The 15,742-nt window shown below is 44.7% G+C and overlaps 1 protein-coding gene and 1 long non-coding RNA gene across 4 annotated transcripts in view; one reads left to right on the top strand and one right to left on the bottom strand.

The window, feature by feature from the left end:
- Positions 1-15,742, top strand: part of nfxl1 (nuclear transcription factor, X-box binding-like 1) — a 29,682-nt gene that overhangs the window by 1,382 nt on the left and 12,558 nt on the right. For both annotated transcript variants that reach the window (XM_051944488.1, XM_051944487.1), the window contains exons 5-14: positions 104-234; positions 3,302-3,346; positions 6,124-6,257; positions 8,834-8,919; positions 9,008-9,083; positions 10,577-10,674; positions 10,768-10,882; positions 11,171-11,295; positions 12,501-12,623; positions 12,969-13,059. In XM_051944488.1, the coding sequence (XP_051800448.1) occupies positions 104-234; positions 3,302-3,346; positions 6,124-6,257; positions 8,834-8,919; positions 9,008-9,083; positions 10,577-10,674; positions 10,768-10,882; positions 11,171-11,295; positions 12,501-12,623; positions 12,969-13,059 (1,024 nt within the window). The remainder of the gene's footprint in view (positions 1-103; positions 235-3,301; positions 3,347-6,123; positions 6,258-8,833; positions 8,920-9,007; positions 9,084-10,576; positions 10,675-10,767; positions 10,883-11,170; positions 11,296-12,500; positions 12,624-12,968; positions 13,060-15,742) is intronic.
- On the bottom strand, positions 9,809-10,570 carry LOC127532588 (uncharacterized). 2 transcript variants are annotated; one of them, XR_007940095.1, is made up of 3 exons: positions 10,415-10,570; positions 9,915-10,342; positions 9,809-9,851 (listed from the first exon to the last, which is right to left on the bottom strand). It is a non-coding gene; the product is annotated as an uncharacterized LOC127532588 (long non-coding RNA). The 2 variants fall into 2 exon arrangements; XR_007940094.1 differs by having other exon boundaries at positions 9,915-10,294.

Genomic DNA, 15,742 nt, shown 5'->3' with positions numbered 1-15,742 from the left:
AAATGGTTTTAAAACATGTCGACTGTAACCTAACGGCTGCAACCTTCTGATTGTAACCTTCTGGCTGTAGCCTTCAGACTGTAACCTTCCTCCATCCGTCTAGGTGTGGAGCTGCTGCAGCTGTTTCTCTCTCTTCCACCTGCCCTGCATCCAGAAATGGGCCAAAGACTCGGTGTTCCTGGTCTCCTCCGTTACTGACGATGACTTTGGGCAGAAACAGCATCCGTGGCCCTGGTGAGGAGGAAACGGAACCCTCAGACCGACTGTTGTCCACTACACTGAAGCATCAGACCGACTGTTGTCCATTAAACTGAAGCATCAGACCGACTGTTGTCCATTAAACTGAAGCATCAGACCGACTGTTGTCCATTAAACTGAAGCATTAGACCGACTGTTGTCCATTAAACTGAAGCATCAGACCGACTGTTGTCCATTAAACTGAAGCATCAGACCGACTGTTGTCCACTAAACTGAAGCATCAGACCGACTGTTGTCCATTAAACTGAAGCATCAGACCGACTGTTGTCCACTAAACTGAAGCATCAGACCGACTGTTGTCCACTAAACTGAAGCATCAGACCGACTGTAGTCCACCAGACTGAACCATTAGACCGACTGTTGTCCACTAAACTGAACCATCAGACCGACTGTTGTCCACCAGATTGACTGTAGTCCACCAGAATGAACCATTAGACCGACTGTTGGCCACTAAACTGAACCATCAGACCGACTGTTGTCCATTAAACTGAACCATCAGACCGACTGTTGTCCATTAAACTGAAGCATCAGACCGACTGTTGTCCACTAAACTGAAGCATCAGACCGACTGGAGTCCACCAGACTGAACCATTAGACCGACTGTTGTCCACTAAACTGAACCATCAGACCGACTGTTGTCCACCAGATTGACTGTAGTCCACCAGACTGAACCATTAGACCGACTGTTGTCCACTAAACTGAACCATCAGACCGACTGTTGTCCACCAGATTGACTGTAGTCCACCAGACTGAACCATTAGACCGACTGTTGTCCACTAAACTGAACCATCAGACCGACTGTTGTCCACCAGATTGACTGTAGTCCACCAGACTGAACCATTAGACCGACTGTAGTCCACCAGACTGAACCATTAGACCGAATATAGTCCACCAGACTGAACCATTAGACCGACTGTTGTCCACTAAACTGAACCATTAGACCGACTGTAGTCCACCAGACTGAACCATTAGACCGACTATAGTCCACCAGACTGAACCATTAGACCGACTGTTGTCCACTAAACTGAAGCATCAGACCGACTGTTGTCCACTAAACTGAAGCATCAGACCGACTGTAGTCCACCAGACGGAACCATTAGACTGACTGTTGTCCACTAAACTGAAGCATCAGACCGACTGTTGTCCACTAAACTGAAGCATCAGACCGACTGTTGTCCACTAAACTGAAGCATCAGACCGACTGTAGTCCACCAGACTGAACCATTAGACCGACTATAGTCCACCAGACTGAACCATTAGACCGACTATAGTCCACCAGACTGAACCATTAGACCGACTATAGTCCACCAGACTGAACCATTAGACCGACTGTTGTCCACTAAACTGAAGCATCAGACCGACTGTTGTCCACTAAACTGAAGCATCAGACCGACTGTAGTCCACCAGACGGAACCATTAGACTGACTGTTGTCCACTAAACTGAAGCATCAGACCGACTGTAGTCCACCAGACGGAACCATTAGACCGACTGTTGTCCACTAAACTGAAGCATCAGACCGACTGGAGTCCACCAGACTGAACCATTAGACCGACTGTAGTCCACCAGACTGAACCATTAGACCGACTATAGTCCACCAGACTGAACCATTAGACCGACTGTTGTCCACTAAACTGAACCATTAGACCGACTGTAGTCCACCAGACTGAACCATTAGACCGACTATAGTCCACCAGACTGAACCATTAGACCGACTGTTGTCCACTAAACTGAAGCATCAGACCGACTGTTGTCCACTAAACTGAAGCATCAGACCGACTGTAGTCCACCAGACGGAACCATTAGACTGACTGTTGTCCACTAAACTGAAGCATCAGACCGACTGTTGTCCACTAAACTGAAGCATCAGACCGACTGTAGTCCACCAGACTGAACCATTAGACCGACTATAGTCCACCAGACTGAACCATTAGACCGACTATAGTCCACCAGACTGAACCATTAGACCGACTATAGTCCACCAGACTGAACCATTAGACCGACTGTTGTCCACTAAACTGAAGCATCAGACCGACTGTTGTCCACTAAACTGAAGCATCAGACCGACTGTAGTCCACCAGACGGAACCATTAGACTGACTGTTGTCCACTAAACTGAAGCATCAGACCGACTGTAGTCCACCAGACGGAACCATTAGACCGACTGTTGTCCACTAAACTGAAGCATCAGACCGACTGGAGTCCACCAGACTGAACCATTAGACCGACTGTTGTCCACTAAACTGAAGCATCAGACCGACTGGAGTCCACCAGACTGAACCATTAGACCGACTGTAGTCCACCAGACTGAACCATTAGACCGACTATAGTCCACTAAACTGAAGCATCAGACCGACTGTTGTCCATTAAACTGAAGCATCAGACTGACTGTAGTCCACTAAACTGAACCCTTAGGCTGACTGTTGTCCACTAAACTGAACCCTTAGCCTGACTGTTGCCCACTAAACTGAACCATCAGACCGACTGTTGTCCACTAAACTGAACCATCGGACCGACTGTTGCCCACTAAACTGAACCATCAGACCGACTGTTGCCCACTAAACTGAACCATCAGACTGACTGTTGTCCACCAGATTGACTGTAGCCCACCAGACTGAACCATTAGACTGACTGTAGTCCACCAGACTGAACCGTCAATGGCATTTGTTCTGTATAAATGACTATTGACAGAGTTGGAGGCTTTTTTAACATATTTTGCGTCATTTTGGGGAAGTTTAAAGCACTTAAGACAAGATTTGAGTAATTTCAGATGCACTGTGAGACATTTTGGGCGTATTTTTGGTTGTTATGGGGTACTTTTAAATAATTTTTGCAAATGTTGAGTTAAATTTGGAGTTTTTTTAAATTACTTTGAACGAGTTGTGTGGAGTTTTGAGAAACCTGCTGCTTTCTGTGTCGTTGAATCTTCTCTGGAGTTGCAATGATCAGTTGAATAAGACTCAACATCGTATAAAATAATCGTCTTCAGACAGAACTGACAGATGAAACAGTTCCAGCTCTGATGTTTCTGATTTTCTGTCCTCAGCCCAAAGTGTCGGGCAGAATATCCGCCCAGTGCCACGCCCAACAGGTACGTCTGAACCGCCGTCCTCCTGGAAACAGAACACTCCTCCTCATTATCAGTCTTTTAGAGAAGTTTAGAGTAATTCTGGACAGATCTAAAGTACTTTCGGACAGGTTTAGAGCACTTTTGGATTGATTTAAAGTATTTTTGAACAGATTTGAAATGCTTTTGGACGAGTTTAAAGTAACTTTAGACAGGTTTATAGTACTTTTGGACGGGTTTAAAGTACTTGTGGACAGTTTTAAAATACTTGTAGACAGGTGTAAAGTAACTTTAGACAGGTTTATACTACTTTTGGACACGTTTAGAGCACTTTTGAACAAGTTTACAGTTTAGTTTATTAGTTTAGTTAACAGGGACAATATACAAACACATTAATCTTAAAAAGAAAAGATGCTTTGCACCAGATTATAGCTGTTTGCTAATTTCCATCTGCAGTCCCTGGGCAGATACAACATATATAATGAATATAAAACAGTATATTAAACAAATTCAAAAAATTAACCTTAGTTAATAAAATACATCAGAATTACACATACATTTATATATAACTTATTCAAGATAAAATTATCAAAATATATAAAACAAAAGTAGCAACAACAATAAAATCAAAACATTATGTTACTAAATAAAATTTGGATAGGTAGGGTAACAGTATTTTTTGAACAGATTTTTAGTACTTTTGAACAGGTTAAGTGTTTTTAGGCAGGTTTAAAGTACTTGTACACAGGTTCAAAGTAACTTTTGACAGGTTCATAGTACGTTCGGATAGGTTTAGAGCATTTGTGGACACATTTATAGTACATTTGGACAGGTTTAGAGTAGTTGTGGACAAGTTTAAAATATGTTTGGGCAGATTTATAGTACTTTTGGACAAGTTTAGAGTACTTGTGGACAGGTTTAGTGTGCTTTTGGATAGGTAGGGTAACTTGAGACAGGCTTATGGTACTTGTGGACAGGTTTAGAGTACCTTTGGATAGGTAGGGTAACTTCAGACAGACTTATGGTACTTGTGGACAGGTTTAGAGTACCTTTAGATAGGTAGGGTAACTTGACAGGCTTATGGTACTTGTGGACAGGTTTAGAGTACCTTTGGATAGGTAGGGTAACTTGACACACTTATGGTACTTGTGGACAGGTTTAGAGTACCTTTGGTCAAGTTGATAAAATGTGCCGTACAGATGAAGGTGCGTTGCTGCTGTCCTCCAGCAGGGGGCTCCATACTGCTACATTCAGGTGATCAGAAACACCTGTTGGTAGGGCTGGGCGATTTGGTCTAAAAAAAATCTCCGATTTTTTTGAAAGAAAAATTCGAGTTTCGATTCGATTTTCGATTTTTTCTTTCAATGCACTTAAAAATTACTGCAGGCATCAGATATTTTGTCAAAAGTAACTTTATTGCTGTAATTGTCCTCAGAATAAAAAAAACGCATGTAAACAATTTAATGAACAAGTTAATGACGCAAGTTAATGAGGCTCTGTAATTCAACAATTTCCCCAGGAACTGAGAGCATCTTTTAATCTGTGGGCAATTATTTCACCGGTGTGGTAATCGGAGAAATATGCTGTCTGGAGGCAGATGCTGTGCATGGTCCAGCTGTCGTTGCACTGTGAGGCTCATGTACGGCTGCATTGTCCGGCCACCTCCTCCAGTTCGTTGCGGATCTTTTGCCGAGTGGTATTGTACAGGTGAGGCAGCGCCACATCGGCGAAATACTTGCGACTGGGTACAAAGTACCTTGCATCTAACACTTTCAACAGCTGCAGTCAATTCCAGCCATTTTCAGTACAAAAAATCGCTAATATTCTATTTGTAAATAAAAAATATGACGAGAAATACAGGGAATATTGGACGCACATCACGAGGTGCATTTCCTTGAAAAGGACCGATTCGTGGATTTTATACCGACTTCAGGACATGTTTTGGACAAAATAGTTTACTGGCTTGTTTCGTCTGGATGTCCAAGGTTGGATTATGGCCGTTTTTTGTGGAATATTTTCATCTGTGTGTAATAATGAACCCGGAAATGTGAGTCGTGCTGTGTACGTTGAAGCCGTGTACAGAGAACGGATGGATGGATATTCGTTATTTGTCGGACAAATGTGTTTATATTACCCGCTGTGGTAATCGCATCTGAAAGTGGTTTATACCGGCGGATTCATGAGAATCTAAGCTTTCCATCGACGTATAGTGTTTGTATAATCGCGTTTGGAGCCTTCGGACATTCTTGAAATTCCTGTGCAAATTAGTAGGTGTACCGCCGGCGGTACACTGAAGTTTTAAATATACTTTGCAGCGAGGCTTTGTCTGTTGTTCATCTGAAGCATCAAAACCGAACCAGTTCCAAATGATTGAGTTAGCTGTGCCTTTCTTTTGAATGAGTTCTCTGTTACATGTTGCCGCTGCCACGGGGAAGGGGGGCTACGGAAGCCCACGAGGAATGGGCGGACGGAAAAGCGAAAGATGCCGGAAAACTGCGGGGGAAAAACTCGAGTTTGCAAAATAAAAATCTTTTTTAGCAACAAATTCGATAAATCGATTAAGTCGATTTTTTTGCCCAGCCCTACCTGTTGGAGTCTGTCTCATGTATTTTTCTTTCTTGGTATTTAAAGGTGTGCTTGATAAGAACAGTAGAGATGGAATGTTGAATCATTTAGAATGACTCCATTGAGGTTTCTCTCCAGATGAATGTTCCTCTGACGTTCCTGTCTGGTTCTTCTGAGCAGAACAAACTTCAGGAAACGTTCTCCACAAACCTTAACGGTGTTTGTGCTGCCTTCAGGTACATGTGCTACTGTGGGAAGCTGCAGGATCCTCCAGCCGACCCCTGGCTGGTTCCTCACTCCTGTGGGTCGGTGTGTCAGAAGGAGCTCAAACCCACCTGTGGACACACCTGCCTGCTGCTCTGTCACCCCGGTAACCGCTCACATCCCATAATTACCTCACAGGTGTCAGCTCCGTGACAGCACTGATCCATGTTGTTTTCACTGCGATGTTGATGATTCATTTTACCCGTCCAACCACAGCAAACACGGACTATTTTATTTTCAGTTCACAGTGGGCAAGTTTAGAATCATTTTTATCACGTTCAAAGTCAATCTGGTCAACTTTAAAGGCATCTTCAACAGGTTTTAAGTCATTTTGGACATTTTAAACACATTTGGAGGCACACTGGACTGCTTTGAGTTGTTTTGTACATGTGGTCAGTAGTTTCAGGCAGAAGTTCAGTAGATTTACAGGAAGTTTTGAGACTTTTTCAGCAAGTTTTGATTTATTTTGGACGAGTTTAAAACTTTCAGGCAGCTTTAATGTCTTTTCTTTACAGCCTTTGTGCCATTTTGAACAAGCTAAGCTAGTTTTTTCATTCTGTAGACCCTCCAGAATTCCTGCATTCATCACCAAAATGCCGCTGATTTTGCGGGGGTCAATTATTTCCCCAAAGGCCGCATAATCCCCGCAAAACAGCGCATAATTCCTGCAAGAATCTCACATTTCCACGAAAAAAAAGAGAAATATGCAGGTCCCGCTTGATTTCACAGTTTCTGCATAAAATGAGAAAACTATAACCGATATAAATGGAGTTGTGAGTTTTTATGTGACGCCCGGCCTGACATCATCAGTTCACGCATTCACACACACACACACACACACACACACACACACACACACCAGAAGCACGAGCTGATGTGGAGCGCGGCGCCAGTGTTGCCAACTTAGCGACTTTCTCGCTAAATCTTGCGACTTTCCAAAGCTTCCTAGCGACTTTTTTTTGTCAAAAGCGACTAGCAACAAATCTAGCGACTTTTTCTGCCGTTTTGGAGACTCTAATAGGAAAACTGGGCTCATTCTGCAGTTACTGTCCTCAACCAGCAGCAGGTGCTGCTGTGAGCTTCTCCCCCTCCCAGAGCACAGACTGTCAGTCCAGTAACCCCACAGCAGTCCGTGTCTGATTAGAGGACACATCACACCGTGGCCAGACGGCAGGTGAATCACGCATACACATTCACTATAGCTCCCATCCAGACTTACAGAGCGGGATATAATTGAAAATGTTTCTTCACTGTCATACTAAAATAAACCACAGCATTTAGCCTCCAGTACAAAAACATATTTTGGGTGTTTTATACTCACTTTTTGGTCTCTTCCACAACGTTATTCCTCTCTCCTACAATGTTGATTACAATTACATGCAAATTGGGAAATATGCAAATTAGGCGATGACGTCATTTAGCGGCTTCTAGCGACTTTTAGGACAGCCAGCAGCGACTTTCCTTACTGAGAAGTTGGCAACACTGGGAGCACGGCGCTCAGAGACGAAAAACAAGAATGGCGAATGCTCAAAGATCACATTTACCTACGAATATTTCAGCCAGAGACCGGGCAAAGCAGTACCCAGATTTACTGCATGGAAGTGAGGGGAAACTTTTTTGCACCCCGTGCAACATCGTTCTGGAGCACCGAAGAAAATCAACCGTGTTGCAGCACTTCTCCACGACGAAGCACAGCAAAAGGTTTTTTTTTTTTTTTTATACTTAATTTTTATTGGTCTTTTTCACTTTCCAAAAAAGTAAACAAGTAAACAAGAACATAACAATTACAGTCGACATAAAAAGCTTGCATTATTATAGTTGACATACGTCTACATATAATGGCATGTCCACATATTTAATACTCGTAGTGTCCGCAACAGTAAATTCAACTGTGTTAAACATTTTGATAATGTCTTATCCATTTGCCCCATCTGGCGGAGTAAAGGTCTGATTGTAGTCTCAGCATAAATGTTAACCTTTCCAAATTGTGTGTTTCCTTTGTAATTTCAATCCAGTCCTCAACACATGGTGGATTGTATTGAAGCCATTTGCGAGTGATTGCCTTCTTTGCTGTAGCAATAAGAATTTTTAATAAATATTTGTCATTATTTGCAAAGCCTGTTGGCAGATCTCCCAAGTACAATATGAACATTGTTTGTGGTAATTTTAAACCTAAAATTTGTTCAATCAATGATCCAATTTCAGTCCAATAGGGTCTTATTCTATTGCATGACCAAAAAATATGAGTATGGTTTGCAATCACAGCAAAAGGTTTGCTGAACACAAAGGACTCAAACAACAACTTAGTGGTTGTCTAGTAACAGGATGTAGGAGAAGAATCACCTTTTTTCCCAGTTCTTACATATTTCACATCTTTTTGCATATTTCACAACTATTCACATACTTTGCAACTTTCCGCAATTTCCCCGCATAAAATGGCATAAAAACCCCACATATTTATTCGCATAATCAAGGATTTTAGCCCGCATTTTTCTGGAGGGTCTAATTCTGGACCAGTTTAAAGGCATCTTGAACAGGTTTTAAATATTTTTGGCCAAATTGTGATTGAGTTTGGATGACTTTTACAACAGTAATGTTAGTTTCAGATTGTTTCTGCATGTGTTGTTGAGATTGAACATGTAGCCTGGTGAAATGAAGTCAGGTTCATGTGTGTGTCTTCAGGTCCATGCCCTCCGTGTCCTAAGATGGTGTCCGTGCCATGTATGTGTGGGAAAGCTAAGCCCCTCCCCCGCCGCTGCAGCAACAAGGTAAACCGTCAGAAGAAGGCTTTGGGTGTGTTTGGAGTGTTTTCCTGAAGGAAAGGCTTCCTGATTGTTGGCTTTCTTCTCCCTCCAGGCCTGGTCGTGTCAGCAGCAGTGTGGCAAGTTGTTGCCCTGCAGACAGCACACCTGTTCACAGCCCTGCCATACAGGTATGCAACACCAAACCAAACCCTACGAACCCTACCTCTACTGACCCTACCCCCACTAACCCTAAACTGTTCACAGCCCTGCCTCAGAGGTAGGCAACACCAACCCAAATCCTACTGACCCTACCCCCACTAACCCTAAACTGTTCACAGCCCTGCCTCACAGGTAGGCAACACCAACCCAAATCCTACTGACCCTACCCCCACTAACCCTAACCCTGCGAAACCCAAGCTCTACTGACCCTACCCCCACTAACCCTAACCCTACGAACCCTGCCTTTACTGACCCTACCCCCACTAACTCTAACCCTACTAACCCTAACCTGTTCACAGCCCTGCCATACAGGTATGCAACACCAACCCAAACCCTACCTCGACTGACCCTACCCCCACTAACCCTAAACTGTTCACAGCCCTGCCACACAGGTAGGCAACACCAACCCAAATCCTACTGACCCTACCCCCACTACCTCTAACCCTACTAACCCTAACCTGTTCACAGCCCTGCCACACAGGTACACAACACCAACTCTACCCACCCCAACCCTAACAATTCAGTAACTGTGACCCAACCCCCACTAACCCTACCACTACCAACCCTTGCAGTGACTGCAACCCTACCCATATTAACCCGACAACCCCTACCTCTACTAACCTTACTACCCCTACCTCTACTACCCCTACCCTTACTACCCCTTCCTCTACCACCCCTACTACTGCTACCTCTACTACCTCTACTACCCCTACTACTGCTACCTCTACTACTCCTACCTCTACTACCCCTACTACTCCTACCTCTACTACCCCTACTACTCCTACCTCTACTACCCCTACTACCCCTACCAACTCTACTAAATGGTAAAATGGTAAATGTTTGTATTTATACATACATGATACATCACATTTACCCATTCACACACACATTCACACACTGATGGCAGAAGCTGCCATGCAAGGCGCTAACCACAACCCATCAGGAGCAGTTAGGGGTTCGGTGTCTTGCTCAGGGACACCTCGACATGAGCTCTGCAGGCTGAGGATCGAACCGGCAAACTTCCAGTTACAAGACGGCCACTCTACCCACTGAGCTATGCCGCCCCTACCTCTACTAGCTCTACTACCCCTACTACTGCTACCTCTACTACCCCTACCTCTACTAGCTCTACTACCCCTACCTCTACTACCCCTACTACTGCTACCTCTACTACCCCTACCTCTACTAGCTCTACTACCCCTACTACTGCTACCTCTACTACCCCTACCTCTACTAGCTCTACTACCCCTACCTCTACTACCCCTACTACTGCTACCTCTACTACTCCTACCTCTACTACCTCTACTACCCCTACCACTACTAGCTCTACTACCCCTACCTCTACTACCCCTACTACTCCTACCTCTACTACCCCTACCTCTACTAACTCTACTACCCCTACCCCTACTAACCCCACCTGCTCGTTGACTCCAGATGTTTACTGTGTCTTCCTGTCCGTCAGAATGCCGTCCCTGTCCCAGAGTCAGCGTTCAGAGTTGTGTTTGTGGCCGACAGAAGGCAGAGCGACCCTGCTCCAGCCCTCGGTGGAATTGTCAGCAGGTAGGAACTCCTTCAGATCATCACTTCCATAAAGTAGTACTTCGAGCTGTAAATGCTGAGGACACGTCCATGTCATGCTAATGTCTTTTCCAGGTGTGTGGATCTCCCCTGCCATGTGGAAATCACACCTGTGAGGAGGTTTGTCATGATGGAGTTTGTCCTCCGTGTCCTCGGTCCGTCAGCAGAACATGTCCCTGCGGCAAGACCAGTACGAAGCTTCAGCTTTTGTTCTGACGCCAGTGATTTAACTGTATTAGCTTTAATTTCATCAACAGTCAGCAGCAGTTAAAGGTCTGGACACGCCTCATTCAGTGGTTTAATACGTTCTAGATTCATACTGAAGACAGTAAACTGAAAGAACACAAGAGTTCTGATAAAACAAAATAGTGTTATAAAGTTATTAAATAAACCACTGAATGAGTAGCTGTGTCCAGACTACAACGAATCGTCATGTAGCGGTGTGTTGTCGGTCGCTGATCAGCGTGTGTTTGTGTAGAGTCCTCTCTGCCGTGTACAGAGGAAGTGATGCCATGTGGAGACACCTGCGACCGCCGTCTTTCCTGTTTAAAACACACCTGTTCAATGAGGTGTCACCGAGGAAGCTGTGAGACCTGCAGACAGGTGAGGACACGGCTAATGCACACAGCTAATGCACACAGCTAATGCACACCGCTGATGCACACCGCTGATACACACCGCTAATGCACACCGCTAATGCACACCGCTGATGCACACCGCTGATACACACCGCTAATGCACACGGCTAATGCACACGGCTAATGCACACGGCTAATGCACACGACTAATGCACACCGCTAATACACTCTAATGCGCGTGGCTAATGCACGCGGCTAATGCACGTGGCTAATGCACATCGCTAATGCACACCGCTAATACACTCTAATGCACGCGGCTAATGCACGTGGCTAATACACACCGCTAATGCACACCGCTGATACACACCGCTAATACACACTGCTAATACACACCGCTAATGCACACAGCTAATGCAGACCACTAATGCACACCGCTAATACACAGGGTTAATGCACACGGCTAATGCACACGGCTAATGCACACGGCTAATGCACACGGCTAATGCACACGGCTAATGCACACCGCTAATGCACACCGCTAATACACTCTAATGCACACGGCTAATGCACACGGCTAATGCACACGGCTAATGCACACGGCTAATGCACACCGCTAATGCACACCGCTAATGCACACCGCTAATACACTCTAATGCACGCGGCTAATGCACACGGCTAATGCACACGGCTAATGCACACGGCTAATGCACACCGCTAATGCACACCGCTAATGCACACCGCTAATACACTCTAATGCACGCGGCTAATGCACGCGGCTAATGCACGCGGCTAATGCACACTGCTAATACACATCGCTAATGCACACCGCTAATACACTCTAATGCACGCGGCTAATGCACACCGCTAATGCACACCGCTAATACACATCGCTAATGCACACCGCTAATACACTCTAATGCACGCGGCTAATGCACGCGGCTAATGCACGCGGCTAATGCACGCGGCTAATGCACACCGCTAATGCACATCGCTAATGCACACCGCTAATACACTCTAATGCACGTGGCTAATGCACGCGGCTAATGCACACCGCTAATACACATCGCTAATGCACGCCGCTAATGCACGCGGCTAATGCACGCGGCTAATGCACGCGGCTAATGCACGCGGCTAATGCACACCGCTAATACACATCGCTAATGCACACCGCTAATACACACCGGTGGAGTGTGTAGTCAAACACACTAACACACTCTCTGTGGTGTGCAGGAGGTGGAGAAGGAGTGCAGGTGTGGTAAACACAGGAAGCTGATGCCCTGTCATAAGGAATACCTGTGTGACTCCAAATGTCCAAAAACTAGAAGCTGCCAGAGACACCAGTGCAGGAGGAAGGTGAGTCTACAACCACACCTTTAACACACCTGTACAGGTATGAATCTGATTCATACACACCTGAACAGGTATAAATCTGATTTATGCACACCTGTACAGGTATAAATCTGATCCATACGTCTGTACTGAGCTCAGAACATCGTCCGTTATAACAGAAAGCTTCCGTTCGGTGTGTTTACTGCTGGTAAATGTCAGCTGATGGATCTAATCTGTCCGATCTGATGAAAGGTCGGCCGGACCGTCTGAGGTGATGGCCGCTGTCTGGATTAAATCTTTTTCTCCCGTTTTAATGTCACAGCTGGTTTAAATGTCAGAGACGAAATGTCCATTTGCCTTGTGTTCCAGTGTTGCCCCGGTAACTGCCCCCCATGTGACCAGAGCTGTGGTCGAACTCTGGGATGTCGAAACCACAAGTGTCCTTCAGTCTGTCACCAAGGTAACGTCCAAACACATTTCATTTCGACTGATGGTGAAAGACAGGAAGCCAGATGTGTAAATAATCACCAGCTAAAGTTCAGGTGGAAACAAACTACAACTGCTTTACTGACTGTACGGTCATTGCAGTGTGGGACCTTCGTCAAAATCCTTGGTCGTCCGTACAGCAAATTACGGACGACCAACTCCTGCCAAATCCAAATTTTTGGTAGTCCGTACAAATTTCTGGTCGTCCGTAATTCATGGCGTTTTTTTTTAGTTGAAGCAAAAAATAAAATTGATTAAAAAGTCACTTTTTAAAAAATCTTTAATTATATCTTGTGTAACTTTAATACTACACTCCAGTAAGACTTAGATCATCATCCTGAGATCATTATGATCACTTTTAATATGGCAACTCTACAGAAATAACATTGAAAATTTAAATGTAACATCAAGTCCTCCAGTAGCACTGAGATCATCATCCTGAGATCATCCTGAGATAATTTTTAACATAACTATGTACATTATTACTAGTATCATCTATCTAACATTGAAATAAACTTATCTCTGATAAGCAAATATGAGATATAATATCATCATCATCATCATACCAAGTCTATATTAGTTAGCACAAAAATATCACAAAAATGTCATACCAAAAAAGTCCTAAGACCACATCATCCCTGAGAATATTCCTTGATAACAAAACCCAAGCGTCTGCCCTAATAACCTGTGTGATCCAAACTGAGACCTGTGTGGAGATGTGGGAATCGAACCTCCAAACATCGAATAATAAGAAAAATCGGAAATGAAACTCTTCATTATCCATTATAGCCCCCTCTGTACTGTCATTGAGTGATCGAAGCGAGACCCCTAAGGAAAGTTGGGAACCGAAGCAATAAATATAAATAAATGGTTAGAGTCGGAATCGACATCGCTCAACATCCACACGAACCCCAACCGGAAACTGAAACCTGCGCGAAAACGATGCGCAATGACACAAGATGGCGGCCTCCTGCAGGTTGAGAACCGAGAAGTTATTCGTTGTTTTAAATTGGTAAGAAATCATTACCTCCGCCAGGAGGTAATGTAATCACGGAGTTTGTTTGTTTGTGTGTCTGTGTGTCTGTGTGTGTGTGTGTGTGTGTCTGTGTGTGTGTGTGTCTGTGTGTCTGTGTGGGTTAACAGCATAACTCAAAAAGTCATAGACGGATTTTCACCAAATTTTTACAGAATGTCCGGAAGGCCAAAAGTAACAATCGATTAGATTTTGGAGGTGATCCGGATCACCGTCTGGATCCAGGATTTTTTTGAAGGACTTTGTACAATTGAGAGATGGCCGCCAGACCATCTCTCAATTGTACAGACAGAGGTCGCTGCAACGATCCCGGGCGACGGCCGAATCCCCTGCGGCAGGTTCGGGCTTCCCGTCGGGACCGACGAAAACGAAGCGGCGGCGACCCGTGCGGTACCGTCACACGCGCGCGCAACGGTACGTGCGTGCGGCGGCGCCGCCTGCAAAACACTGTGCTGTTACACTGTACATGCATGTTATGCTTTCTGCACAAATGTTGAAACTCAATACAATCTGTCCATGACTTTTTGAGTTATGCTGTTAACAGACAGACAGACAGACAGATGGCCTGGCGGAGGTCTGCGCTTTCCGAGTGCTTTTCTAGTTTAATATGTCTTTCTGAGCGGTGGTCGTCCGGGCAGACGAGCAAGAATGTAGATATCGTAATGACGAGTCGTCCGGCCGAGTTTCAGGTCGCTACGGACGAGCGCGAAGGTCCCACACTGTCATTGGTGGATCTACTCTAGAGCTTTGTCCAGGGGACGTTCTCCTGTATGGGCTTCAAGGACCTGGAACTCTGGAAATATTCACATTATGAAGGTAGAACTCTGATCATTAAATCTACTAAAGATGAATGTTCTAAGTGAGACTGAACTTAAAGACTGGAAGCAAGAAAGGAGAACGTCTCCTGGAGAAAGTTCTAGAGTAGACCTACCGACAACTGTAGAAAGTTCTAGAGCAGCCCTACCGACAACTGTAGAAAGTTCTAGAGCAGACCTACCGACAACTGTAGAAAGTTCTAGAGCAGCCCTACCGACAACTGTAGAAAGTTCTAGAGCAGACCTACCGACAACTGTAGAAAGTTCTAGAGCAGCCCTACCGACAACTGTAGAAAGTTCTAGAGCAGCCCTACCGACAACTGTAGAAAGTTCTAGAGCAGCCCTACCGACAACTGGAGAAAGTTCTAGAGTAGACCTAACGACAGCTGGGGAAAGTTCTAGAGTAGACCTACCAACAACTGGAGAAAGTTCTAGAGTAGACCTACCAACAACTGGAGAAAGTTCTAGAGTAGACCTACCAACAACTGGAGAAAGTTCTAGAGTAGACCTACCAACAACTGGAGAAAGTTCTAGAGTAGACCTACCAACAACTTTGAAGTCTGGAGTCCTTTTGATAAAGTTTTAGTCATTTTGGACGACTCAAGTCATTTTTTAAAAGATTTTAGTCATTTTAGACGAGTCTGGAACCACTTTGTCTAGAACCTGGAATGTTCTAAGTGACACTAAACCTAAATACTGGAAGCAGGAAAGAAGAACGTGGCCTGGAGAAAGTTCTAGAGTAGACCTACTGACAATTGTAAAGATTCCTGATTAATATCTGATATCTTGTTTGTTTTTTTTAAGTGAAA

Source organism: Acanthochromis polyacanthus, chromosome 24, assembly GCF_021347895.1.
Source record: "Acanthochromis polyacanthus isolate Apoly-LR-REF ecotype Palm Island chromosome 24, KAUST_Apoly_ChrSc, whole genome shotgun sequence".
NCBI classification, from domain to species: Eukaryota; Metazoa; Chordata; class Actinopteri; family Pomacentridae; genus Acanthochromis; species Acanthochromis polyacanthus.
The sequence above is the reverse complement of the archived record's forward strand: the minus strand, read 5'-3'. Positions and strand labels throughout refer to the sequence as shown.